The sequence below is a fragment of the Scatophagus argus genome, chromosome 4 (genome assembly GCF_020382885.2).
Source record: "Scatophagus argus isolate fScaArg1 chromosome 4, fScaArg1.pri, whole genome shotgun sequence".
Lineage (NCBI taxonomy): Eukaryota > Metazoa > Chordata > Actinopteri > Scatophagidae > Scatophagus > Scatophagus argus.
The window spans coordinates 14,903,222-14,930,335 of record NC_058496.1 but is presented as its reverse complement, the minus strand read 5'-3'; the positions used below and the strand labels follow the sequence as shown (position 1 = coordinate 14,930,335).

At 41.8% G+C, this 27,114-nt stretch overlaps 1 protein-coding gene across 3 annotated transcripts; it reads right to left on the bottom strand.

The window, feature by feature from the left end:
• Positions 1–661: 661 nt before the first annotated feature.
• On the bottom strand, positions 662–26,569 carry LOC124057302 (protein FAM214B). 3 transcript variants are annotated; one of them, XM_046385376.1, is made up of 11 exons: positions 26,152–26,569; positions 13,991–14,187; positions 8,398–8,585; positions 7,945–8,160; positions 6,017–7,376; positions 4,386–4,444; positions 4,050–4,149; positions 3,198–3,356; positions 2,277–2,345; positions 1,537–1,742; positions 662–1,317 (listed from the first exon to the last, which is right to left on the bottom strand). In XM_046385376.1, the coding sequence occupies exons 5-11, from the start codon at positions 7,202–7,204 to the stop codon at positions 1,164–1,166; spliced, it is 1,935 nt and encodes a 644-aa protein (XP_046241332.1). In that variant the 5' UTR covers positions 7,205–7,376; positions 7,945–8,160; positions 8,398–8,585; positions 13,991–14,187; positions 26,152–26,569; the 3' UTR covers positions 662–1,163. The 3 variants fall into 3 exon arrangements, with proteins under 3 accessions (XP_046241332.1, XP_046241330.1, XP_046241331.1); XM_046385374.1 differs by lacking the exon at positions 13,991–14,187; XM_046385375.1 differs by lacking the exon at positions 26,152–26,569 and having other exon boundaries at positions 13,991–14,375.
• Positions 26,570–27,114: the final 545 nt, after the last annotated feature.

Genomic DNA, 27,114 nt, shown 5'->3' with positions numbered 1-27,114 from the left:
TATTAAATACCCCACCACCCTTCCCTCCCTCACCATCCCTCCCTCATCCCATTTCTTCCCTCACTGTCAATCCTCCGCTTTCTCCTTCCCACCCCCTCCCAAGAGAAAGCTTGTCCAGCTGAAAAACACACTCTACTTTGTGCAGCATATTGCTTATTAAGACATTTGCGAAAACATAAATTAAAAATACTACAGATGCTTTTATATTTTCTGCTCCAACATCAGACTGTTCTGAACAGAAAGAAACAGCACAGTGTCCCTCAGTCTGGCTACATAAAATGAACTGGATTCCCCTGTTTTTCATGACATGGTATGGCCCTCCTGGCTTGAAGTGTACACAGTGGTCTGTACCATGATAAGTGAAATGGTAAGAAGATAAATTTATTCTTCAACAGATGTCCTGAGTTTGATCAAATCATGTTGGGGTGTACTTTTTTTTGTCACGCTTTAAACGATGAGACATCCAAGATGGAGACGGCCGATTCTGTTTCAGCCTATGCTTTCACTAGTGTTCGTGTCGTCCGCTGGTCAGAAACTGTGCGTGTGTGTGAAAGGAGGCTAATAATTTCAGTCTCCCCACAATGAAGGATGTGCTTATTGTTTTGTGGCCTTTTGTCAGACTGGATCTGCAGGCAGAGTGAAGGACAGTGTGATACGGCACTAGAGGAAAATTCAGGTGTTTAATTAAGTCACAAGGCATGCACGTTAACACTGAACTTAGAGAGTTGCCACCAGAAGTGTTTCGGCTGTGGCGTGTGGAGTATGTGCTGTGGGTGAGTCTCTTTTGGTGTGTGTGTCAGTGTTCGTACAGACCGGAGGTTTTGGAAAAGCCCTGCTTTTGACTGCATCCGTGCTGAACTGCTACTACACTAACATTTCTAATATCTTCAGAGAATGGAAGATTGTTTCACTGAGTGGTTTTCTATCATCACATTGTTTAGTCTCTTAATGGAGAATTAAAGGCAATAAAAGCAGGGCTTTTGCTATCACCAACACTGTATAATGTGTGCACCTGTGTCTTGTGTGTATGTGGCGTGTCTCATCAAGTCTTGTCAAGTTTTGTTTCCATCATTTTAGCAGTCTGTCTGTTTCCCTCCCCCCTCTATAGGAAGCACAGGAGGGGCTGCGTTGGTGTTGTGGAGGGTCAAAGGCTCAACCTAGGGTCACACGCGGGGGGAGTATTTAGGGTTTCTTGGCACCTCGGTGAAAGATTTCAGCTCATAAGGGATCCCTGTGTCCACTTCGATGGATTTGCGGGAGAATAGCAGCCGGATATCATTGTGCAAGTAGATCTTCCCAGATTTGGAGCTCTGGAATCTGAGAAAGCCAGAACCAAAAAACAACAAAAAAAACATGTAAGTGCAGTAAAGTAGCTTGCTAATCAATAAAAAAAAATCAGTAGGGCATTATGTATTAACAGTTTTTTTTTCACTTTTAAATTATTACTGCTAATAAAGCTACAGCTAATAAAGGAAAATGTAAACGTCAAGTGTTCGGATGCAAAATTAATGCAGACATCGGTAGCCTCAGTCATACCTGAGATGTATCAGGTAGCAGAGAATCTTCTTCCTGTCTATCACCCCACCCCCTGGAGACACCTCGCCCTTCCCTTCAACGCCCTCCTCAACTGGCACCAGGAAGATACGGTGACGCAGGAAGGTCATGTGATTGGCGGGCATGTCACTGAAGTTGTAGGTCACCAGGAACATCTTCACCACAGTTTTGTTGGGATTAAATAAGGTCTGAGAACAGTCAGAGTAATGTCAATATTTCATAAGACTGCTGGTAAAGGTTACAAGTTACAAGAGGCTTTCTTTTTTCAATCAAAAACTACTGTACAAAATTTAGTACATGTCACTAATGTTATTAATGCAATGTAATCTACAATCACAACATCAACATAGTGTATTGCATGTTATTCCACATTATCATATTAAACGCAGCAGTATCACAGATGAGATATTTGAAAGTTTTAATGTCTGGCAGTCTGGACTTTTCCTGAGCAAAAGAATAGAAAAGAGTGTCCCCATCCCCCATTAGCCGGCTGATGTGCCCTTGAGCAAGGCACTTAACCCCCAATATATGCTCCCCGGGCGCTTGATGCAGCCCACTGCTCCTGTGTGTTTCACTGCATGTTGCATGTTGCATGTGTGTGTGTGTTTCAATCAGTGATGGGTTAAATGCAGAGAAGTAATTTCCCAGCTTGGGATTAATAAAGTAACTTAAATTGAAACTTAAATTTTCATTAAAAAATGAAAAGATGAGATGAAGCTTACCACTTGAATGGTCCCTGCTTTGGGTATGCTGTATCCTTTCTTTCCAAGAGGTTCGAGAGATATCACCCCCTGTGTGTGGGACAGACAAAGACAAGACACTTATTAAATGTCCTGAGACACTTTAATGATGGAATAACTTACTCTTTGGTACATTTTAATAGCTAGGAACGTTAACATCAGGACAGGATCTGGATTAAATATGCTAAAATTAAACTTTTAATGAGCAGCAGTATGACAGCAGCATTACAATGCTTATTTTCATCTCTGTAGAATCAAAGGCAGCTGTACAGGGTCATGTTACATTAAATGTCAATTAACATTTCAATTAACTGAATCAAAAGAGGCCTAACAGTCACCACTTTTATACAGTTCAGAGTCAACACAAGGCACGAAGCTAAGGAAGTGAAAACAGCTGGTTTCCAAACGGTCCAGTGTAACTGCAGACACACTTCACAAATCCTTGTATGCAAGACTAAAGCTGTTCACATATTAATGCTGGTCCAAACTTTCTCGGGTCCTGGTGATCTTATGTTATATGATCATATACATGTGATGAATTGTATTGGATTCAGTAGTGCTATGAACAGATGTGGGAAAAGGCTTCGCAATACATGCACGAAAGGAAAAGCACAGCACATACTTCTTTTACATCTGGCTCTGAGGAAACAAGCCAACATCAATCTTGTTGAAGGCAGTTCTATATTTGTTATTGTTTTGGGCGTCTGATCTCTAGCTTTGCTTTGTTTTTCTTTCAAAAAGTCTATTATTTTTTTTATCCTATTAAACAAAGCTGCCATGTGCAATAAAAAGTGTTGTTTTCTTTGGTTGGTTTACTGTTTGTGCTTGTCTAAGTGTGTACACAACCACGCACAAACACTACCTTGCAAAAACAAACACACCCACACACACACACACACTGACCAGGAAGGGTGAGGGAGCACTGTGCTCTGAGATGTCATAGTACGTAACCTGCACGGGCAGGGTGACGTGCTGTGGACAATAGGAGCCGCTGGCGCCGATTTCCGCCGTGAAGCCTTCGATCCGACCTGATGGGGAGAATCGTCCCTTCAGTATCGACTCCTGGTCGAGAGAAAGAGAGGAGGGGATGTAGTTATGAACAGGAAAACTTAGGGTTCATTACACATATGGTTTGAAACCTATGAACCTATAAAATGTTACAAAGAATTAAACATCTGTTTTACAAACTCAACTCAGACATGCCCTGGGCAAGACACTCACAATCCCGATCATTTCTAAGCATTCAGTAAAGTTCTCCAAAGTCTTAGAAGAGTTTTTTTATTTTGATTCTGTGATCGAGGTGTTAACTGTTTTATATGTTTTAGAACTGAGAGCATTGTTGTGATGTTCTAAAAGACAAAAAAAGACACAAACAACAAAAATTTGGGAGCACTTGTCAAACATAATATAGTCCAGCAGCCACACCAGTCTTAACTATGACTTTAATAATCAACATAAAATTGAACTTACACATTCCCAACAATGTCATCAAAAACTGAACATTATAAACTTTGTAAAGGTAAAATTCACAGCTGTACTGTTATATTTGAGGGCATTTTATCATAAAGGTATACCTAATGATATACCAATGATATACCACACAGTGTATGTTGTCAAGGACGAAACAAGATTCACTCTGTGAATGTTATGTTATGCTATGTTATGCTATGTTATGCTATGTTATGCTATGTTATGTTATGTTATGTTATGTTATGTTATGTTATGTTATGTTATGTCAATGTTTACAATTTGTACCTCAAAGTTGCCGAGTAGTGATCTGCTGATGGAAGAGGAGGGCCAACTCGAGCGTGTTGAGCGTCCGGTGTCCGTGTGTCTGCCGCTGCGCAGCTGCCGACTGAATGACCGCAAGCACACACGAAACAGACCAGTGGTTAGTGGTTAAGATTACACTAATTTTGTTTTAATCAACATGTCACATGCCTGTGAGTGTCTGAGTAGTCAAGTCCAGACACAGAACCCTTTAATTTAGAGTTACATACAACCTACGCAAACTCCCACTGTCTTTCCCAGAACTGACATTTCTCAAGTTTAGATTTTGTTCTCTTGTTGCAAATATAACAGTGTACTCACCTTTTCAGCCGCAGCCCACTTTTCAGCCGCCTCCCTGATCTTGTGCAGTCCATAGCAGTCTGTAGAGGACAAAATAAAAAAAGAAAGAAAGGAAATTTTGATTAGCTTTTCTCTATTAATATCCTGAAGCCAGTTAATTGCTTGGAATTTTAAATAACAACATTCTCAATAAACACAGAGAAAATTAAGATACTCAAATACAAAACAAAACAGCTTTTATTTGTGTGTTTGTGTTTCTGCATTCCTATGTAATTGTGTATTTCAGGTGTCCTCTTACTTACTGAGCACTGACCATTGGACGGAGCATCGCATGCACAAACATTCCCCATTTCCAGGCTGCTGTTCATCGTAAAGGCCACCCAACTGTCAGATGACTCGTCACAAGCCAATCCTATGCTACCTGCTAGCCTTTTGCTCACAGCAAACCTTTCACTCATGGTTAGCTTAATGGTATTCGTTAAACCTTGGTAACACTGGCTCCCTACAGAGCTTGGAGCTCTTTGTCAGCTCGTTGTCTCATCGTCACACTCAATCAAAACCACACATGACATTTTAGAATTAAATTACCTCCTGTCTCTCTATGTCTCAAAAGATTGTTTTTTAACTTATCTAGTGAAACACCAGCACTGACTTTAGCCTTGTTCCTTTTCTTTCACTCTCCTTTCTATCCCTAATTTGTGTCCTTGAGTCTTTCTTATGTCTATCTGGTCCTCCCTGTTCTTCCCTCACACGTTCACTAAACACCTCTAGCCAAAATGACTCCACCGCTGTATGAAAACTAACTGGTGAGCTAGTGCACCCTATTGTCACCAGTAGCACACTCCCTATCCCACAAACACACACACGTTCAAAGTTCTTTCTGGCCTCCCAGTGTTCAAAAATGGCCAATTCAATTCCAGAACCATTTTTTAAGCAGGATGTATGTACATGTGTGTGTGTTTATTTGTGCACGTGTATAAGAGACACAGCACACTCATGTGGGAGAACAATGGACTCTCCCTCAATGGGCTTTATTCTGGAGCTACTCAGCCTGTTCCAGCATGACGTGATAATGAGCTAGCCATCACTTCATTCTTTCACTTTTACTTGTTCTCTTGGTTTCTCTTTATCTATGCCTCAGCCTCTTTTCCAGGACTGCCAAGGCTCACAGATGGCTTACCATCAACCACTGACTTGGAATGGCTAGTGCTTATTCCATATTCAAAGAGTTTTAGAGGCCTTTGCATATGATGTTCTAAATGTTATTGGTCTAAAAACATGGTATTTGCATGCAAATGTGTGCATGCTGTGCCTTAACCTTTGCTGCAAAATCACTTTGAGCTTCTTAATAGCAGTAGTATTTAATTAGGGTTGGGAAGTTGTCTCTGGCCATTAATTAAAGAATATGACAATATTTTTCCTCCAGTCTACCTTCCTTCCATCGAATACTTCATGATATGGATAATGGGAATATTTAGTTACATCTAAAAATTTCTGACTCTTGCAGGTACTGCTTTGTTATTACAGCCAAGTTGCATAACAGCATGTTGGTTATTAGCTAGGAAACCAGATGGAACTACAGGCCAGTGCGGTTGTTTCTTAAATTATTGTATTATGTGTGTTTGTGTATGTATGTATGTGAGTGCGCTGACCTTAGGCCGGTCCCATGCAGAGGGCAGCAGGTGGTTCCAGTACGGGGCAGCTTTGGCATCAGTGCTGCGACATGAGGCCGGGCCAAGTCCTGGAGCCAGCAGTGACAGCCTGCTTCTCTTAGATGTGGAGGGTCCTTCGTCTTCTGAACACGACTCCCCTGTGTCACTTGGGGACAACAGCCTCTTTTTGGCTGGCCAGTGACCTCCAGAGGAGAGACGGTGGCCATTAGTACTGGGAGTTTTCTCCCAGGAAGCCAGGCCATTAGAAGAGGAGGAAGCAGCCTGGGTGGCACTTCGCTCTGGTGGGGAGGATTCAAGTCCAACTTCCCATTCAGTGGCCTCCCCTGGTTCCTGTAGCTCTGTGTGGTGTGGCGGGGAGAAAGGTCCTGGAGGGCTGGTGGGGCTGGCAGGGTTGGGAGTCTCATATGTGGACATTTCATATAAGTAGGGACTGGGCTGACCTCCAGATGAGCCATTACTGCAGCTCTCATTTCCAGGGCTACCTAGTGAGTAGATGGGTGCATGGCCCCCATTAGGTGCCTCAGTCCTGGCCGAGCCTCCGATGGAATGGCCCTGGTCACAGAGATGACCATGTGGGTCACACATTGGGGGGGATTTAGGTGAGAGTGGAGCAAACACATCAGGAATGGGCCTGTCATGATTGTGCTGAGTAGGGCGTCGTGAGGGGTTGTGGCTTGGGGAGAGGGGTGGCGACCTTGGTGACAGGCCCCCCTCAGAGTCTCTGTGCTCCATCTGTGTGCAAGAATATACAGACCCAGGCCCACTGGGTGTCATTGCTAACCCCATGCCAACACCTTGAGCTGGGGCTGGGCCACATAGCACACCTCCCTCCAACACCTCCTTATCTGAGGAATCCCCCAGGTGGGGGCGCTTATGGGTCAACTGGGGTTCCTCTAGACCTCTTTTCACACCCAACCGGACAGATCGCTGTTGGGTATCAGTGTGGGATTCTGTGGAGGTAGAAAAGCCGCCCAGCTGGGAGAAAATGGAGAGCTGGTAGACCTTTTGGAGCCGTAACTCCTCCTGTCCAAAGTGTCTGGGTGCCCCTGGTCTCGTCCCAGGGTCTAGGCCCTGTGTTGGGGCTGTAGGTGGAGGCAAGTCCCCCTCCTGTGCTGGAAGATCCAATGTAGCCTTTTTATTGGCTAACTCCACATGTATGTGCCGCATGGTTACTGTGGTGGAGGATAAATGTCCTGACTAAGTTTTGTGCAACAGGGTCAAGTAGGTCCTCAAAAGTGCCAGGAGGCAGAGCAAGATGTTCCACAGGAATAGGAAGTCCTATATCTCCTCCTGTGATGCTGTCAAATAGTTTGAATCGGGAAGCTCAGCCGCACAGCACCTGGGAGGACCAAAATACAGTATAACTATTCAGGACGGATTTTAATAGAGCCATTAACGGTGGCAGACTGTATGAGGGATGGAAAACATAAATGGCACGAGAGGACAAGAAGAAAGTGCATCATCAATATTTCATGTTATCTGTAATTTAAGGTCTTTGGTTTTTGAAAGAAGTCACTTTATGCATCTCATAATACTACTAGTATATATATATATCGACATCTCATATCTAGCAGTAAATCATATCTAGAAACAAGGCATCATTTCACACCATTCACAACTCTCGTCTGAGCATGCACCAAGCAATCTGATTGTTGGATTTAACGTATTGCCTTGACAATTGACACCTGATAAATTAGATGACTATAGTGTCATGATTTGACTAAAACATGAAGTTATCTAATCAAGGCATAGGTAGGGCATCTTTTATTCTTTCCACAAAAGCAGAGGGGAAAACACATACTTATATCTATAGATACAATTTGATTGAACATAAAATATAAGCACAACTCAGGTCCTTTTATCTTTAATTTTATAATTATAGACAACGCCCAAGATCAGTATCTCACCTCTGTGCCCATCCTTGTCCAATTCTGCACGTGGGGACAACCAGCATCGGGCACAACATCTGGAGGTTGTGTCTAAAATGACCTACTAAAGAAAAAACCGTCTATCTCCATGGCAGCTGCTACAAAACGATGCCAACATCCCAAGATGTGTAATCAGGAAACAGTGAGGACTCCAGTAGAAGCAGGAATGAAGGAGGTGGGCACATTAGCTACAACCTAAGGAGAAATAAAACGGTTGCTGCTTGGTTGGTGAAGAAAGAGGAATTAACACCATGACAGATATTACATGATTCAATGTTACTAGACTGTGTTTATGTATAAAATTTTGATTTGTGTTAACCATTAAAAGTTATAACCCTTTTGGTCAAAGTATTAATTCCAAAATATTAAAGAAACACATTTAATGTAGAATGGTCATCATAATAAGTTATCATCCTGAAGACTAAAACTGACCAGTGGCGGAGTGTCAGTTATACTGGAGGCTCTTGAGAGAAAAAGTCTCTGAACCAGAAGCCGAAGTAACGCGACTGAGGCTCCCTCTGTGATTGGCCGACAGCCAGACACGCCCTCCTTGGTCACCTGGGTACGAGATGTGGCATGGCTGTGGCATCATGACAGAATCATTCCCCCCCCCCGGATACCTGAAGAGACCAGAAGACACAAAAACAAATCAAATTAGTGCTCAGTCAGTTTCTTTTCACTTTATCTCACAGCACAAACGCACACACATTGTGACAGACGTACGCTCTCAAAATTATACCAAAGAAAGCTGCACACACATAATGCAAAAACATGTTAGGAAGTCAATATTTTATATTGACGTTCATTACGGCAGTCTGAATGACAAATAATTTTAACGCTATTAAACCATTAAACTTCAGGAGAAATTTTATTTTTTTCGTTCCTTATTTTGCTCCATAACCAAAACCTTTACTTAGGAGTAAAATGAGGATCAAATATGAGGAAGTAGAGGAGTAGTGAGTAGTGGTTATGTCAACTCACTTGTGAAGTAGCGAGTTGATATAACCAGTTCTAACTTGGCACTAAATGGTGCTAGGCCAAGAAAAGCGGGACGTTTCTCGACCCACTTGGACCAGAACTTGGGAATGTGGAGGGGGGAGGTCGGGGGGTCACAGTGAGCTGTCACCATGGCAACCAGTAGCCCGAGGATAACAGCTCCTTTGTGCTTGGCCACAAAGAGGGAGAAAGAGAAGCAGAGCTACAGAGAGAGTGTAGATGGCTAGGAGGATGGGGTGGGGGGTGGGTTGGTGTGGAGACTGGCGAGGATGCTTCTCAAAGAAAATATATACAAACAAATCAAAATAGCTGTCCTGATTGAAGTGTCCACAGGTGAAATACAGTTATTGCTAATACATTACAAGCAAACAGTTACTTCACTTTCTTGTATTTCCTTTTCTCATCATTCAGATGAGACAGTGATTAGGCAGTTTACGTTTACATAACGTTTGTAGAAGTGACGTAGGCCTACAGATTGAGCCAGAGGAGAGAAAACTGGTGAGAAAAAGGAGACATAGCTGACTAGACTTCTTCATGGGTGTTTTCCAGTAGATTGAAACACCCATGAAATACGTTTTTTGATGAAACTGTAAGATGTTGATAAAAAAAACTTCATAGTCTGTATATGAGCATGTATTGTGCTTCCCATATTCTCTCAAACCAAATTCTCCAAACATTTGGGACAATACAATCTTAAACCTGAACAGGAACAGGAACAGAGGGATCATCTGTCAAAGATGACAAAAGAATGAGACGGATCCTGAAAGGGGGACATGAAAAGGGAAACAGAGATTGACTTTCCCCATATATTTTATCCTGTATATATACACAACTGCCACATAATAATATATCATCCTCTAACGATACTTTCCTATCACCGCACATAAAGAATCACATGGAGATGATGCCAGGAATGTAGACTTCATCACTTGTAATTATAAATGACATATGGTCCAGTCACACAACCCCACGTTTGGGAAATGTCAGGATGTGAACACCTCTATGGATTCTGAAAGTATTTAAGAGTCACATATCAATTGCAGCCCCAGGCGAGACATTTGGAGGACAAATTATGTAAACCAGGGCATTTGATTATTTAGCTGATATTTATTGGGGCGGGGGACGCTCTAGGGTGACAACAGAATTACCCCAGTCAAACAGAGATGTCTGGTTAATTTCATTTGCAAGTCAAATGACCAAAGAAAGGCAACATGACTTACATGAAGGAGTTGAATCAACATAATACAAGGAATCACCTCTTCTTGTTTTGTCTCCCCTTGGAGTCAGGTGGAGTCTCCAGGGCAAGCACCCAGGGGCTGACACCAGGAGTGGAGGATGGGGAAGAATGAGAGTCAGCAATGTGTATTTATAGTTACTGCCGATGTCAGAGCTCACTGGGAGTACCCAAAGGCTCGGTGTTAGGTCCCACTTGATTTCTGACCTTATTACAAACTAGCAGAGCAGGAGGCTGGCAGAGGCTGCCCAACCCTTTTCAGGCTTGATCCAGGAACCAATGGAGGAGTAGAAACACTCTGGCTTAACCCCATGAAAGGCTTCTGTTGCAGGGTGTGTGTGTCAGCTCTGACTTGAGAACTTAAGAACTCTGTCCCTGCATTGCTGAACATTTTAATGGGTTTAATACACTCACACTACCTCATTAGACAATGTTCCCACATTCATCTCTAATCTTCCTTTACGATCTGACCTGTGAAAATGTAGATGTGCCGTGCACACTCGCTCTTCGTATTAGTGAAACAGTCACATACATTTGTTTGATTGTAAATGTACAATTATTTTGGCACCAACAGGAAAAAGGTAACATTTCTGCAAACTGTAAGCAGCTATTTTATGTTTGCAAATCTACATATTCAGTGCGCCAATTTCCCCAGTATGGGTAAATAAAACACATTTTATCTCCATGAAATCATTACCTTTTCTCCTAAAGTTGTTACTAATAGCTATCACTATTTTCAAAGAATCATTACCCTCTAAATTCATCTCAAATCTCCTTTGAGACTGAATACTGCTGACATGAAGCATGAGGATGTTACACGTCATTGGCAAGCCAGGTGCAATCTTGATGTAACATCTGCAGCATCTCTGGAAGTGGAGTATCAAGTAATCATTCACAAAGAGACAGACGAAGGAGCCTGAAAAGGAGGAGGCGGGTGGGTGGGGGTGGATTACAGTCCAGGATTACAGTCCAGCCAAAGACCTTGACAAAGGTATGGCTACAGTAGGAACAGGTAGAACTCCCCAGTGTCAGGGTCACAGATATAAAAACAAAAAAAATCCTTTTGAGCTACCAGGACCCACTTCTGACTCACTGTTTCTCAAAACAGACACAGTGAAATGTATAAGACTGCACCCAGAAAACAGTTTTTAGTCAAATAATCAGACTTAACATTGTAGCTGGAATTAAAATGATATTTTTGCATGAACAGAAATCGTTGCATATAACCAATGAATAAACTAATCCTGTTTTACACATTTTAGGTTTCTTTGATTTGCATTCTCAAAGGAGCAGGAAATACAGTGTGTGGGGGTGAAACAAAGACAGATGAGGAAACAGGTGAAAAACATAAATAGAAGTTGTTTGGGTACAGAAACCAAATGAGATGAAGATCCAGTCCAGAGATGAAGAGAACCAAGACAAGCACAGCATCAAGAAATACTATGTACTATGCATACCGAATGAGGTCACAAGGTTCAATACCTCAGACATGAGGACTATACTTGAGATTATAGTCCTAAGTATTGGCCTGAAGGGATGCACAGAGCTGTGAGTTCCTTGAGACCAAGGAAGACTGTGGTCAGGAGACCAAAGGTCAGCAGTCTCGGGTCAAATGACTTTGACATCAGGAGATCCAGAGGCGTTTAATTTTGTCATCATGGCGATAAAAGGCTAACACAAAGGCAAACAAGGTGCTGATCTAGCAAACGACTTACACACACTCACACTGGGTTAGTTCCAGTGAGCAGTCTATCAAGTGTTTTTGGACTGCGATACTGATCATTCATTGTGGCAAATGGTGCATCAGTATGTTGAGCAGAAACATCTGCAAAATAGTCAAAAGTACACTTAAGACCCTGTAAACTTACAAAAGCAGCACGTAGGTGAAATGAAAAACACTTACACACACATAAGCACACACAAACTTGTCATTAAGAGGTATGCTGAGGGCTCTGACCTAGAAGCCAGCTCTCTGTGGGAGTGAAGTGAGCGGAGTTCACAGCCAGCCAGCACATATCCTCAGAAAATACCCTGACATTTGGCCTGTGTACATTCGTCACAACACCCGGATGCATGTGTACACACACACACACACACACACACACACACACACACGCACACAAAAAGAAACATGGACATATGGTCAACATAAGATTAGATGAGATTCAAAGCAGCACTTTCTGGTGTTCTGCAATCAAAAAATGTAACTAAGGAGAAACACAACAAACTATTACAATTACTTTAGTTTACAGTTGTCATATGAAGAGCAGCAAATACTGTCACTGCATACACTGCAGATTTCTTTTAACTGCATGCTCCTCGACAATCACTATGCTGCACCTTTGAGAAACTGTTTGCAGCTGTCTGAATTTACGAGGACTTTCCTGCTCCATTATTAGTTTAGAGATACTATTAAGATAATACAAAGCTTATGTTTATTTTATATTGTGTATATAAATGGTATGTGGTGCTGAGGCTCCTGTGGGAAGTTTCACTTTTTTCAGTACAGGTTTTTCTTCCCCTTTAGGCAATACTTTGATCATAGTAAAAAATGTGTGAATCATATCAAGATCCTAAACTGCAAGGCTAGATAACTGTTCAGGACTAGGTCATACATGCCTTGTACTAATACTGAATATTCTGCCACATTATTAATTCATATTCATTCACGACAATGCAGAGGCAAGTTCAAATCAAAAACCTGGACAACTGATGGCAAACTTCTGACAGACTCAAAGAGACAGTGTGCACCAATGCAACACAATATAAATCAAAATGCAAGATTGTTGCTCTGCCCTCTTTTTGGTATTGGTCAACACACACACAGAAACACGCTTCATCCTTAAGAAAGGAAAGATGTGTTTAAAATTCTTTGGAAAACGTCAACTGCACATATACTAGCAAAACTGCCAAATCAAATAATGAAAACAGTGTTCCCTGATTATTTACCACTTGACAACCCTACAAGAGCGATGGGGGCAAATGTCAGCATTTGGCTTTTTACCCTTTACAGACATTTTTTCAATGATTTAAGTTATCATCTTGAATGGGCCTTTTGTGAAAACCTGTCTCCAGCTGCTGAGATGTGCTTTGCCTTGTGTCCTTAGATCACCCTTTACACCCAGCTTATAGCAGAGGTGTGATGTGATACCATCAGCATGAGGTCAGCCACCTCCCAAATGTACCGATTGTCTCATCAACTTTTAGCAGAACTCCGCCCAGGCTACTCCCGGGCCTGCACTGTGCCTGGAGGCTGATAAACACACAGACACATACACATTCTTCAGCACAATAGCAGCTAAGTGCTCCTGCAAACAATCACCTGCTAATTAGATTAAAGAAGCCATCCAGAATTTGGAAATGTCGCTGTGCACAAGTTGATGGAATGGCATCCAACTCTGTGTGTGTGTGTGTGTATGTGTGTGTTTGAGTATCAGACAAAGACAGAAGACAGGAAGCAACAAAGAGAGACAGAAAGTGACAGAGGGAGACAGGTTACGTTGACTGAAACTGATAAACCTCCGAGTGAGACAGTGTTACACTGGAAAGTCATGGCAGTCTAAACTAAGCTGGCTCAGTGACATAGTTGCTGAGAATGCTGTTTGACACAGGGTCCCTTTCTGTCTCTCCCTCACTCCCTCCCTCTGTCTGTATGTCTGACTGCCTATCCGTCTCTCTGACTGCCTTTCATGTGGCCATTTTAGGAGACGTTGAGTCACCCAAGCACAGTTGACAATATGACAGGAGCAACATTAGTACACAAGACTTGACAGCAGGAGAACTTGTGACACTCACCCTTTTAGAAAGATGGGGTTTATCTGGTTGGCTCACACTGCCTCTCTGCTTCCTTCCTGTGTTTCGTCTGGTGGCTGGATGGGTTATTCTGTTGCCCTGTCTTTCTGGCCTCCTCTGTGTGTCTATTTCCACTGGGTCAGGGTCCCTTCTCTCTTTCTCAACTCTCTGGTTTGTTGCCTCTCTGTGCTTCCTTCCTCCTGAATAGGTGGTGTTGAGAAAGATAGCCAAGTCAAGTTGTTCTGCCTCCCTCTGCTCATTTTGTCAGGACGCCTGCTAGCCTGCACTGGATCTCTCACTCTCGCTCTTTCTCTCCCTCTCTGTGTGTCTTGTTTTCTTCCTGTCTACCTCTCTTCACCCTCACACATACACAAATCAAAAACCCACCAACAACCCCCCCCCACCCCACCCACTCATCGTTGTTACCCTCCCTCTCCTTGTCACTCTCAGGCTCCCCCCTTGCCCTCTTTCTTCCTTTCTCTCATTCGTGCCCCGCCAAAATATCTTGAATACAAAAGCCACTCCACATTCTAACGCTCCCCCTTTCCTCTCCTCCCATTCGTCCTCTTCCTCACCTTCGCCTCTCTTCCTCTATCCACTGCCTCACCCCTCCTTTCAACCCTCTTTCAATCCTGCCCTCAGCCAATCTCTCTCTCTCTCTGTGTCGCTCTCTCTCTGTTTTCTTTCTGTTGGTTTCCTCTCAGCTGATAGAGTGAGGCATGCTTTGCTCACTCAGCAGTGAAGGCATACAGGGAGAAAGAAAAAGAGAGAGGGGGAGGATGCTGCCAGCTGATTGGCTAGAAAAAAGGGGGGGTCAGCTATAGTGGTTAAGGTCCTGATTGGCCAGGGGAGAGAGTGAAAGGAGGGAGGAAGCATGGGAGCCAAAACTCCACCCACCTGCTCCTGCTTGGCCTGTTCTGCAGAAGTTGAGAACGACCAAAGAGCACTTTGCCCAAAGTGTGTGTGTGTGTGTGTGTGTGTGTGCGTGTGTGTTTTGAATGTGTGTCCTTGACAGCTTCAAGCATGTTTTGTGTACAGTTTTTCACTTGTGTAATCTCTTCTCATAGTGTGCCAGTCACATGAATTGTGCGCCTGTTAGTTAAAGGACAACAGTTAATAAAGAACTTAATGCCTCAGAGAATAAACATGCAAACATCGATGCAATTCACCCTCCCCCTTCATTTATTCTCTCTCTCTCTCTCTCTCTCTCTCTCTCTCTCTCTCACACACACACACACACACACACACACACATACTCTCTGACACACAAAGGCACTGTGTGTGTAGCATGAACTGCTTACAGCCTATGGATAACAGATGCATAAAAAGCTGAAGGCTTATCTGCTGCTGGAGTGCAGATCAGTGCAGAGAATGCATGTGAAAAAGTTTATCAGCTGTGTAGCAGGAGCAGCCCTCAGCTGTATGCTTGTGTATGTGTGTGTGTGTATGTGTGTGTGTGTATGCGCGCTCGCATGTGTGTATTTTGCCATCTGCGAGCTAATAAGGAACAGCATGTTGACTAGGCAAGAACTATTTCAAACAGAGTGGTGTGGTTAAAGTACAGACAGTGCGAGCAAGTGCATCAAACACTTGTGCTTATGCTCTCTCACCTCACACACACACACACACACACATAAGCACACTGTGGGTGGAGATTACACAAGTTAAAAGCACTGTGCACAAAACATACTTGAAACTGTCAAAAACACATATTTAACAGTCAGCTTTGCCTGGTCCTCTTGTTACAGACAAAACACACAACCACTTGGCTACACTTTGTCCTTATTTAGGAAACCTGGGTTGTCTTGTTGTCAGATGTGTGCTGGTCAAGACATGTGAGACAAATCTATTGATAGTTCTCTGTCTCTGAAGTGCTGTCTGAGTCCTCATCTACTTCCGTCTCCTGTTCTGTTCTATTTGTTCTGTTGTTTATTTCACGGTCATGAAAAAATGAAAATGCTATATCAAAATAGCAAAAAGATTCTCATAATCACAATAAAACAAAACTGTCTTATCTTCTCAGGTTTCCTGTGCTGTCTGTCACACTCTCTCTTTCAGGTAGATAAAACTGCAATGATTCTGAGCTGCATTTACAAGCTAATACAGATAGTAACTTATTTATAGGAAAGATATGAATTTAACTGCAGCCAACAAGACCAAATGCTGGTAAATACTGGTTTACAAATTTGTACCAGCCTTATTGGGCCAAGTAAGCACTTTATTTTTGTTAGCTGGGAAAAGAATAATAATAACTTTATCAATATACCAACCTTTAAAGTCGCACTTTACAATAAAAGTGTATAGCAAAACCAAGTATGTTGTAAGTATTTTGAGGCTGCTCTTTATTTTCAATTATTGCACTTTATTATTGCTTTTACAGCCACTGTTGTTGATGGAAGATAGGAGAAGTGAACTTCCTGTTTTGCTGGTATTGCCACCTCTGTGCACGTATGTATGTATTTAGGTATTGAGACCTGAAGCTAATGATTATTTTCTTGATTAATCAAGTTATCGTTTAGCCCTTACAATGTTACAAACCTCCATTATAACTTCCCTGAGCCTGATTTGACACATTCAGATTGGTTTTCATATAACATATAAAACAAACAACCCCAAAATATTCAATTTACTATCATATAAAACAAATGAAAACATAAAATCCTAACATTTAAGAGAGAATGTTTAAAGTTTGTTTTCAACAGACATGATTAATTATTAATTAACAAAATAGCCACAGTTTAAAGTTCTGGAGATGAACAACTTGAATAATTGTTAGCTGTTTCAGTGCTTCATGTATAGATGGATTCGGTGTTTATAGATTTGTGTGGAAGTATGTCACAGTTGCTTTGTGTGTGTGATGTGTGCGCATGTCTGTGTGTGAACGGCAAAAATGAGCAGAGATGAAGTTTGAAAAACAAGACAGGGCTTCAGTGCTGTACCTCCAAATATAGAGATGTGGGGATATGAGAGAGAGGGGAGGGGGGAGGTAGAAGGCGTAGAAGACTGAGAGAGCAGATAGATGGAGGGAGACAAACAGACAGAGACACGATTGAGCGAGGCAAAGTTTCTGCTGTGAAACAAGGTCGGCTGCTGCTTTTAACTGCAATGCCAGAAGAAACTGCCATAATGTGACTTCTTGCTCGCAACCAGTACACACACACACACAAACACACACTTCTGTCCCTTTAAGAGCCCATGTTGCCTTCCATATTTGGGGAAAAAAGGTGTGTCTTCACTATGAAAACCCTCCTGAGGAGGAGGAGCTGAGGAGAAAGAAGCATTAAAAACACTAACATTCCATCAAACACACATACTGATGCAATCAGGATGACTTGAGTGCATGTCAGTGTTTGTTTTGAAGTCTATATAATGACGTTTATAGACATGACATGTGAAATACTGCGTTTACATACACAGACCATGCATACAATTTTCTAGGCCTCTCAAAGTGACACCAGCTGCGTTTTGGGGGGTGGGGGGGTCTTAACCACCAGCACCAGTCACAACCTTCAAAACCTGAAGAGTTTCGATCTGCTGTGACAGCCAAAAACCTTGTAGTGCAAATCGGTTAGTCACAGTTTTAAATGACCAGTTTTAAATATCGAAAACAAGGTTCAATTCACCCTCCTCTTCGGGGAGGGAGAGGACAAAAGGAGAGGAAGAGGGGAGGAGGACGAGGAAGGGTGGGAAAGGAAAGTATACACACACTTTGTGTGTGTGTGTGTGTGTGGGGGGGGGGGGGGGGGGGGGGGTCTGTGTGATTCTGTTTAAAGAGGCATAGACCTCTGTGTGTGTTGGTGTCTGTTTCCATTGGCATGTATAAGAGTGTGTTGTTAGTACACAAGTATGCGATGAGAGCAAACAGCAGCCAAACAGCGGATATTAAGAAAGCTTCTGAAACAAATTTTACAGCTAATATCTACAAGGAAAATACAAGCAGCAGCTTGACTCGCTGGTTCAGATCCATGGGAATCTTGTGATGCAATGTCTTCAGTTTTATGGTAACATTTAAATGAAGTAGTATGTTGTAACAGGACAGAAATATTGTCAGAAGGCTGCTGTTTACAATAACAACCACCAGTGTCTGTAAATAGCTTTGACCTGTCAAGAATGTATTAAAGCCATTTCAAACCCATTTATAAAATACATATTTATAGAGCTGACAGGACTAAAATTTAAAGTGCTAATTTAAAATGAGCTTTCGCAGAAATGTTTTTTGTCTTAATCCTTGTTTTTTGTACGTTTGGCAGTTTCATTTTTGATGTGTCACCACATGGCAAAAACATTAACTGCTTAACAGCCCTTATTTTGCTGCCAGTACAGGGCGTCTCATACATCTCACTTTCTTTCTTCAGGAAACTGGGTTTTACAGTAAAACAGGAGTGAATAAGATGCTCACCTGCCAGTTCGACTGTTATAACCCCACCCTAAAAAATTCCACAAGCAAACCTAATCAGATAGCCAGTTCCTACAGGTTTCTGACCCAGAGTGGTTTGTTCACATTTGCATCTCTGTGGCACTGTAATGTAAGATATACCTATTGAAGTACAAGCATTTAACTTTGCTGCCAAGAGAAAAACTGTGTGTGCAAATGTGTGTGTACTTTGCTCACTTTGCAATTTAAGCCAATTATCTAAATCTGTTTGACAAAAATCTGATGGTTATTGCTTAACAGGAGTTGTACATCATAATACCCCACTTAGTATCAAACACATAAATAAGTTTCAAGTGATAAAATGGTGTCTCTATATGGGATTAAATTTAAGATTGCTGTTAGGTTTCAACTGGGTTGATACAGCAAATAGACAGTGCTGAACATAGGCCTTCTGGTAATCCATTTTAAACGGTGGACTGTGCAAATAAGGTATTTCTGAAATAACTTCTGTATGTTTTTTCCATTACCAGATATGTTTCTCCATCCACTTCTCCAATCATTCCAACCATTCATTCACTGATCCAGTATGTAGTGGCACTGTCAGATGAGTGGTGTATTCCACTTGAATCAAGTCTTTTTTTAAACACCAATCCATCAGTAAGAATGAACTTTATAGACAGATAGATTCTTGAGAAATTTCTTCCCAACTCTATTCCAGAAGTTTTCATAAATGTGTGGCACTTGTATATTGCTTTGCTTTCACTCTTCTGTCCAGTTCATCTCAAACCAGCTTGATGGGGTTAAGTCTGTAGACCTTGCTGGCCACTCCATTTTCTTAAGCTTACCATCTTGTTCCTGTTCAAGCCTCTTTTTCTTATTCTGACATCGAAGCAATGGCTTAACTCAAGGTCTGCAACTCAAGGTCTTCTCCTCACAGTTGAAACCAAGACTTGCTTACTACGACCACTATTGAGCTGTACTTGAAGCTGTTGTCCTGTGAGCTGCCTATCGTGCAAGTTGTTGACTCTCATAAACTTGTATTCTGATTCTGTTGTGGCTTTGGGTCTGTCAGTTTCCCCCAGTTTCTGAGTGCCTTTTGATGGTGAAGGAAAATGTACTCAGTGACACCCTGACTTTCTGCAATTTCTCTGCAGTAAAGACCTATACCTAAGTGTTGTGATGGTCCATCTCTCTTCCATTGTTAGTGGCCTTTTTCTCACCATTTCTATAGCAACACACTACTTTCTACTCTCACTACTTCTCCACTTTTGCTAAGAGGAAGAAGAAGGGAATAAAAGGGAAAGGAAGGATGAAATCCAGCAGTGATGATATGATATGTACAAGGGGAAAAGACAAAGACAGAGAGTGTAATGGGAAGAAATTCAGAGATGGGGAGGAGTGTGGCACCCTGAGTCTTGGTGACAGGCCGGGCCAGCTCAGAGGATGGAATGTTCCAGAAAAATATGTAGCCTATTCATGGAGGACAGGAAATAAAGCTCTCTCCACCTCTCCTCCCTTCCCTCTCAGTCCTCACTCCTTCACCCTCAATTCAGTTGCATGTCTTTGTACCTCTCTCTTTGTCTCTTCTCCTCTCTCCCTGTATCTATGCAGGTTTTTTCCTCTCTCCCTTCTCCTGGCATTCAGGCAGTTTTTTTGCCTGTCCATCTTCCCTCAGTTTAAATTAATTCCCTTTTTCCCTTTCATGGTTGGGGAACTCGCACAGCATGATAGTGTTGCCCCACTCAAGGCTGGTAGCGAATGAATGCAGTCCAACCTGACACCTGGACAGTGAAATGAAAAGGGGAAAATCCCTTTCTTTGCTATGGAGCTCAGTAATATCTAACCAGGGCATATTGTCACGATCTAGTGAGCCAACCTGACTGATGATTGGTTACCAGACAAAGTTAGTAGAGAAGATTACGATGGCAGTTTAAGTTTATTTGGCAGGATGTGTGTGATGATTTTACAACAGCAGGTAAAGTGGGAAAAACTGGGAAATGGAAGACAACTTTACAATGACCAGAGCATACTAGTGAAGCTTGCACGTGCACGTTTGAGCCTCATCCATTTTCGTGAGGGGGGTGGCACTGCGGGGTGAAGGGCAGAGAGAGGTCTGGCTGGGGTTAATCCTGAGATCAGCCCAACACAAACACACACGCTTGCAGTCGTTAAGCAGCAGTTAATAATGAGAGGCTTTGGTACCACAAGAGCTCCTACTCTGTGTTTGAACCAGCAGACACTTTACATTTGCAAAATCAAAATCCAAATCAGCAACTAGAGAAAACACAAGCAACCTAAGTAAGTTAAGTCCAATGTATGCTGTTTTTTGCAGCAGTGAATATGTAAAATTAGACCTACATGTAAAAGCTTTCAGTTTATGTGAAAACAAGTAGATATACATCATAACTTTGATATATATATAATACCCAAACCAAGCAACACAAAAAACTATAATTTATAGGCAACAACTGGCTCACTTGGCAGATCTTTGTCTTCCAAAATGTACCAAAATAACCTATGAGGGGCCATATAGCTGTGCTATAGCCAGCACAGTGAGGCTAAATGCACCATCAACATGCTCATGGTGACAATGCTGACACTGCTTATGTTGAGCATGTATAATGTTTACCATAATTGCCATCTTGGTTTAGCTTAGTCATTAGTTAGCATGCTGACATCTGGTCATTAGCACCAGTGTTGGGGGTAATGCATTACAAAGTAACCAGTGATGTAACAAGTTACATTTTAATGGCTCTAAATGTCACAAGTTCCTATTAAAAGTAATGTTACTCAACACTGGTTAGCATTAAACACAAAGTACAGCAGGTAAGACTGTCATTAGCTTTGCACTTTTTGGTCATAAAATATTGCACAAATAAACAATAACAACAACAGTGTTTTTGTCAGTCTGTCTGTCTGTATCAGACTTCACATTTCACTTAAATTCATAAATGTCATGCTAAACAAGGAAGATAAGACAAAGCAACAACACAGAGAGAGAAATGTGCACAAGATGCACACCACAGCTGTCGAGCTCTTTGGAGGAATGTGAGATGTTCTAATCAAGTCAGGCCTGCAGGAGGCCTACAACTGCATGTGTTCTTATATTATTGAGAAAAAAACATGACTGACTGACTGACTGTCAACTGACGGTTTCTTCGGAACCCGTTCAAACACACAAACTGTAAACATCAAGGCAGGACAAAAGCTTACCACACATTTTGGATCACTCCCTGAAGGCTGTTACAGTTTTATTTCTTATGCAAACATACAAATGTAGAATGTAAAATAATATTATTATTGAATTATCACAGATCTCCAAAGGAGAATGCTTTTTTTTTCCTTCTGTATAAAAGTCAATTTCAGTAACAAATGATGCATGCAAAGGCCCAGGCCTGACACACAAGATGGAGAGATGGGAATAAAAGTAGCACAGGGAGATGGAGGGCTTTAATGCTAGGCTGGGGGAACTAGACAAATGACAGCAGAGTGAAGAGTAATGGACAGAGGGAACAAGACAAGGACGAAAGGGAGAGGGGCTCTTGATAAGCTCTGTGCTGACCTATATCATGCACTGATATACATTTGCCTTCCGACATCTACCCATTGATTCTGGGCCTGTATAAAAGCTATAGCAACAGACTAAATGGCTCACAAGCTACATATAGAAAATTATATTTAGCTTTCACATATGTATGTTAAATCATTCATTATGAGGTTTCTGAGATGTCATAAACAGTCTTGGTGCAGTCTACCCACAGTATGATCTTCTGTTATCCATCTAGATATTTTAGTTCTCATATTTGTGGATTAGCATGGTCACTGTGGTACTGATCCCAACTAGGGCTTGTCATTAATTGTTTTTGTCTATTCAGCTATTAATATGTTTACTGTTTTTACAAATAAATGATTTAGTTTTGTGGTGTACTACAGGCAAGTGCCCCAAAGTTGTGAAAACTGTCCATCCTGGTGAAACTGGCAGATCTTACATTTTCAGATGATTTGTATTGCCAAACCAATATCCCTAAATCCAAAGATATTCAGTTCAAGATTATGTTAAATTGAAAAAAAGCTGCAAAACCACTCTGGGCTGGAACAGGGGAATATTAGGCATTTCTGCAGTAAAGAAATGACAATTAAGCGATAATCAAAGTTATTACCAATATTTTTTCTGTTGTTGACAAATCAATCACTATCCTTTTAGGTGTACAGGAAATACTTTTTTTTTCTTTATAAATGACTTGAATGAAATGTGTACTGCTAGGTTCACAAAAAGTAAAACTCTGTCATACCCACACTGTACAGAACTGGATATCACAGCTCTTTGCCTCCGTGAGTGTAACGCCAAACCGCGTTGATTTATTCAGCAGGTGGTACTGTCGCCTTGACATCCTCCTCTCTCTCTCTGGGCTTCGGCTGTCAGCTGTGTTTGAATAAAGGTGAGCAGGCTGTTGCTGTACACAGAGCTACCAAACACATCAAACAAAGATGGAGCCCTTGCAATCTTTCTTTGTGATTTTTCACACTATATATAAATATATTAATATAATAATTTGATCTTATTTGTTTTTAGTAATTAGCATTTGATCAATATTTCTATTCTGCGGGTCCTTAATGGGTGGCTATATCATCATTCACTGGTTTCAATGCCACCAATAAACTCTGCAGTCTCACAAGTAGAATTCACCCTTCAGGAGGTCAGCAGCATATTGAAGATGACATTTAATACTGACTAAATTCACCCAATCAAACGTCACGGAGCTCCAGTTAAAACCTTTTTGGGATGTTCTAGACCACCTAAAATTGACTTAGAAATAACAGATTAAACAAATATTTGAAAAAAACGGTGCTTAGGTGAGTACCTTATTATTTTGAACCTTTATTTCATTAACTCATTGATTTGTTGGTCCTAACTGCCAATGAACTTAGGACATCCATGACCTTTGAAACTATCTCCCAATGTTTACTTATTACAACTGTCCAATTAAAAGGCATTTCATTCACTGCCCTAAATATACAGTAGGTATTAGCCTATTTATAGCCTATTAGCCATAGTTAGTCGATGCTAGAGGAACTTAGTCACAAACACTGTAAGAGGACTAACCAGTTCCCCTTATGTACAGACGGTTACATGGATTAACTGACCTTTATGGTAAGTCACTTTTGTAGACACAACATCTTCACTCCAAAGACTTTCTCTTACCTTTAGTCAGAGAACATTTGGTTTTCATTAAGGTGAAAATACAAGCAAGCAAAAAAAGTTTATGATGTCCTCTAACCTGTCCACTGTTCACCACTTGTTAAATTTATCTTTCATCTCAACCTGCCTCCACTCTGTCCTGATCAAGGTATTTTCCCTAGCAAGCAGCACCACTTTGACTGGCTCTGTATTTTTTGCAGTGATTTTGAGTCCCAGTGTTGGGGTCCTCGAGTGTCAAGATGTGAAGATGTATACTGCCTTTAATTGTTGTAAGGATTTATAATGTTATATAGAAGGGTAAACTACATTAGGTAGAAGCTACTTAGATAAGAAGTTGTTGTTTATTTTAACACAAGGAAGACATTGTTTTTGTCAGTCTACCAGTAAGCACTGATTCTTGGTAATGGCTTTGGGCTATGTGATAAAAAAACATGTATTCACAATGACATACACATGTTTGTACGACTGCAATTGTGAGGACCTTCCCTTCTCTTACACTTAAATCAAACCCTTGACTGCTATATATCTCATTATTTAAGAAAGGTAATTTGGCTTTCATAAGGGCTCAAGGACAAATTGTGCATGCAGACACACACACACACATACATCAGAGATCAATATAGCCCAGAGCAGTGTTGAGTACTAGATCTAACCCACATAATCATCTGTAATCTCTGACATCAAATCCTGCAGAGTCACACTGGATGGCTGACAAGCTTTCATCAGCTAAACGTGTTTAATAGCCAACCCCACTTTCCACACATACAGAGCAATGCCAGGTTCAGATACTAAAAAGGAGAACTGCAACCATAAACCATAGCCACTCAGTCAGATAGCCAGAGGAGGTATGGAAAGAATACTCCAAACACTGAGGATCACAGGACAAATGGTGTCCCTTAACCTGGAGCCTGTAATGCCACTGATTACGAACTAAACTACACATGAATAAAACTTTATTCTGAATGCAAGGTGAAAAGGACAATGCCTGACAGAGTCTGTAACATTGTTAGTCTGGGCCTAATCGATTCAGACAGAATCAGGAAACTGAGCTCCTAGAGAATTACAAGCTGCAAGTTAGCGACCATGATGTACTCATTTAATAATTTCCTTAACTAGGTACAGGTGGCCCCATATAGAGAAAACACAATAATACTCATAACCATGCTCTTTCTTCCATCCTCCTTGGGCAGTAGGCATGCAGTATATTTACCTGAGGTTCAACATACTGATAGCTATACTTTTTGAAGTAGCAAACAGACCAATCATTACTGGGGATTCCTGGCATTGTTCTCCTTCCATGCTAAAAATGTACCACAGATCTCTCCCTCCCTTCCTTTTCTATTGATGTGAGAGGACTTTCTAGGCTTCTTTGTCTCACCAGAACAGACTGAAATTGTGTCTTCTCTTTAATTTTATCAGTGTGTTTTAGCATTTGGGAACTTAAGTCAAAGAGTGATTGTGCATGGGACAAGCCCAGACCCAGGTACCTTGCCTTCAGGGTTGGTTACAGCAAAGATCTGCATGACGTCACACTCAGCTGAGGACAAAGCCCACTGGTTTCTCCCAGACAGGGAGGTGGGGTGGGGGGGTGGACAAGCAAAAGAGAGAGAAAAATGTTGACTTGCAGATGGATTTGCTGCAGCAATGTGTGTGTATGTGTGTGTGTGTGTATGAGTGCTTGTTCTATTTACATACATGTGAGACAGCTGGGGGATTCCATATGCACGTGTGCTGTATGGGTGATGTAGAGTGAGTGCAAGTGCATACACGTGTGCCTAATGTGTATGTCAATGCCATCATGCCCGGCTTGAACAATGGGAGGTACTGCTGTGCAGCTGAGCACAGTAATGTTATAACAACTGACTCTACTATAACACTTAATAGATTTTATAAATACTGTAACAGTGGTTTAATGCCAGCGTCAGTGCTCCCTTCCCTGAATGATGCAATGTAACTCCCAAGTGCAATCCAAGGGAACAATACGCCCACTGCACTCAGTGCTATCCTCTCTCCTGTAAGCTTTACAGTGATCACCATCTCTCCACCCGCTGAGCTACAGTCATAATCTCACAGATACATACACCAGTCCTGCTTGATCCCTCTTTCTTGCAGAGCCCATATATGCCCAGTGCCAGCAGGCATGGGTTCTGCAGTTATAACGATCTAAAATGTTAACACGTGCATTTGGACGGGACAGGCACACCCACAATGGTGTTTAATACATTGGTATTTCTATCACTTTGTCCATAACCACTGCAGACTGCAGGCACGCACGCACACACATAAAGAAAGAGTGAAGAAGGCAGACAAAGCAGGGGAACGCCCCCTACACCAAGACACTGTCAGGTCATCAGTTGGCTTAGACTAGATTCCAGTCATTCTTTGCTCAGATTCACAGATTAATTAAGAAAATTATGCTAGTCAAGACCTGCACATCCAGTGTACAAACATTTAAGTGAAATCCACCCAGAAATTACTAACTAACCTCAACCTTCGCACAATTTCTATACATGGCGATCTTAAAGGTTCAGACAATGCAGATTAAGATGTAGCGAGCTAGCACATATTCAGAATTTGAAGATTACTCACCTAACAAAAAAAGGTGGGCTCGGGAGGAAAAAGACAGCCTGGCAGGCTGAACTGACGCGTCCTTGTCGACTGGGAGTTTGGCCTTTTTTGTTATCTCTCTGCCGTGTTGACTGCTGCGTTGTCGGATTCCAGGTAGCTAACGTTATGAGGCGAAAATCGACTTCGAAGCTAAAAGTCGTTAGCACCCCTAGCTGGATGTCTGATGGGTAAAACAGTGGGACAGTTTCAGTCTTGTTCTCCGACTCTGTCTTGCCACATAGCTCGCTAGTTGGCTGACTACGTCCCTTCCTCTCTCTGTCTGTCTTTTTTGTGCTCGCAGCTGTTTTCGTTGTTTCAACCTTTGCCTGAAATTCCTCCTCTGTCCCTTTAAGCGACGTTTCCGGGGTTTGCTCGTTAATATAGCAGAGGCGAGGTTTCACGGCCAGCTGAGCGCCTGTCATTTAAGCGATTGGTTGCTTCTGTTCCTGTTAACCAATCATAACGCGAGTATTACGCCTTCTTTAAAACATGTAGATTTATTCACAATTCTCTCACTGTGATTGGACTATGGTTTAACTATAGAAACGCCCAGTACACGTGCTTTTTCTCTCCTCCCATTTCTTTAGTGCCAGGGGTGGCTGTTGCGCTGAGGTTCAGGCTGTCTGTAGATCTTATAATATTTAACAAAAAAAAAAACTACGACAAACCACGGTCTGATATGAAAACAAAACTTTATACAGCTATATAGCATTGATAGCATGTAGCAATATCATTAAGGGTTTACCGCAGCGGTAAGATTCACAGTCAAATGAACACATACTAACCTCTGTTCTTCCGTTTGTACTGAATCGGCCATAGCCATGTTGTTACAGAGCTAAGAATAGATAAGCTACACGTTGTATCCGCATACTGTCTTGCAGCTGCACTGAGCTCCACGCCCAGCTATCCAGAGCACATTAGGGCTTAATCATACCTCGCTGTGGA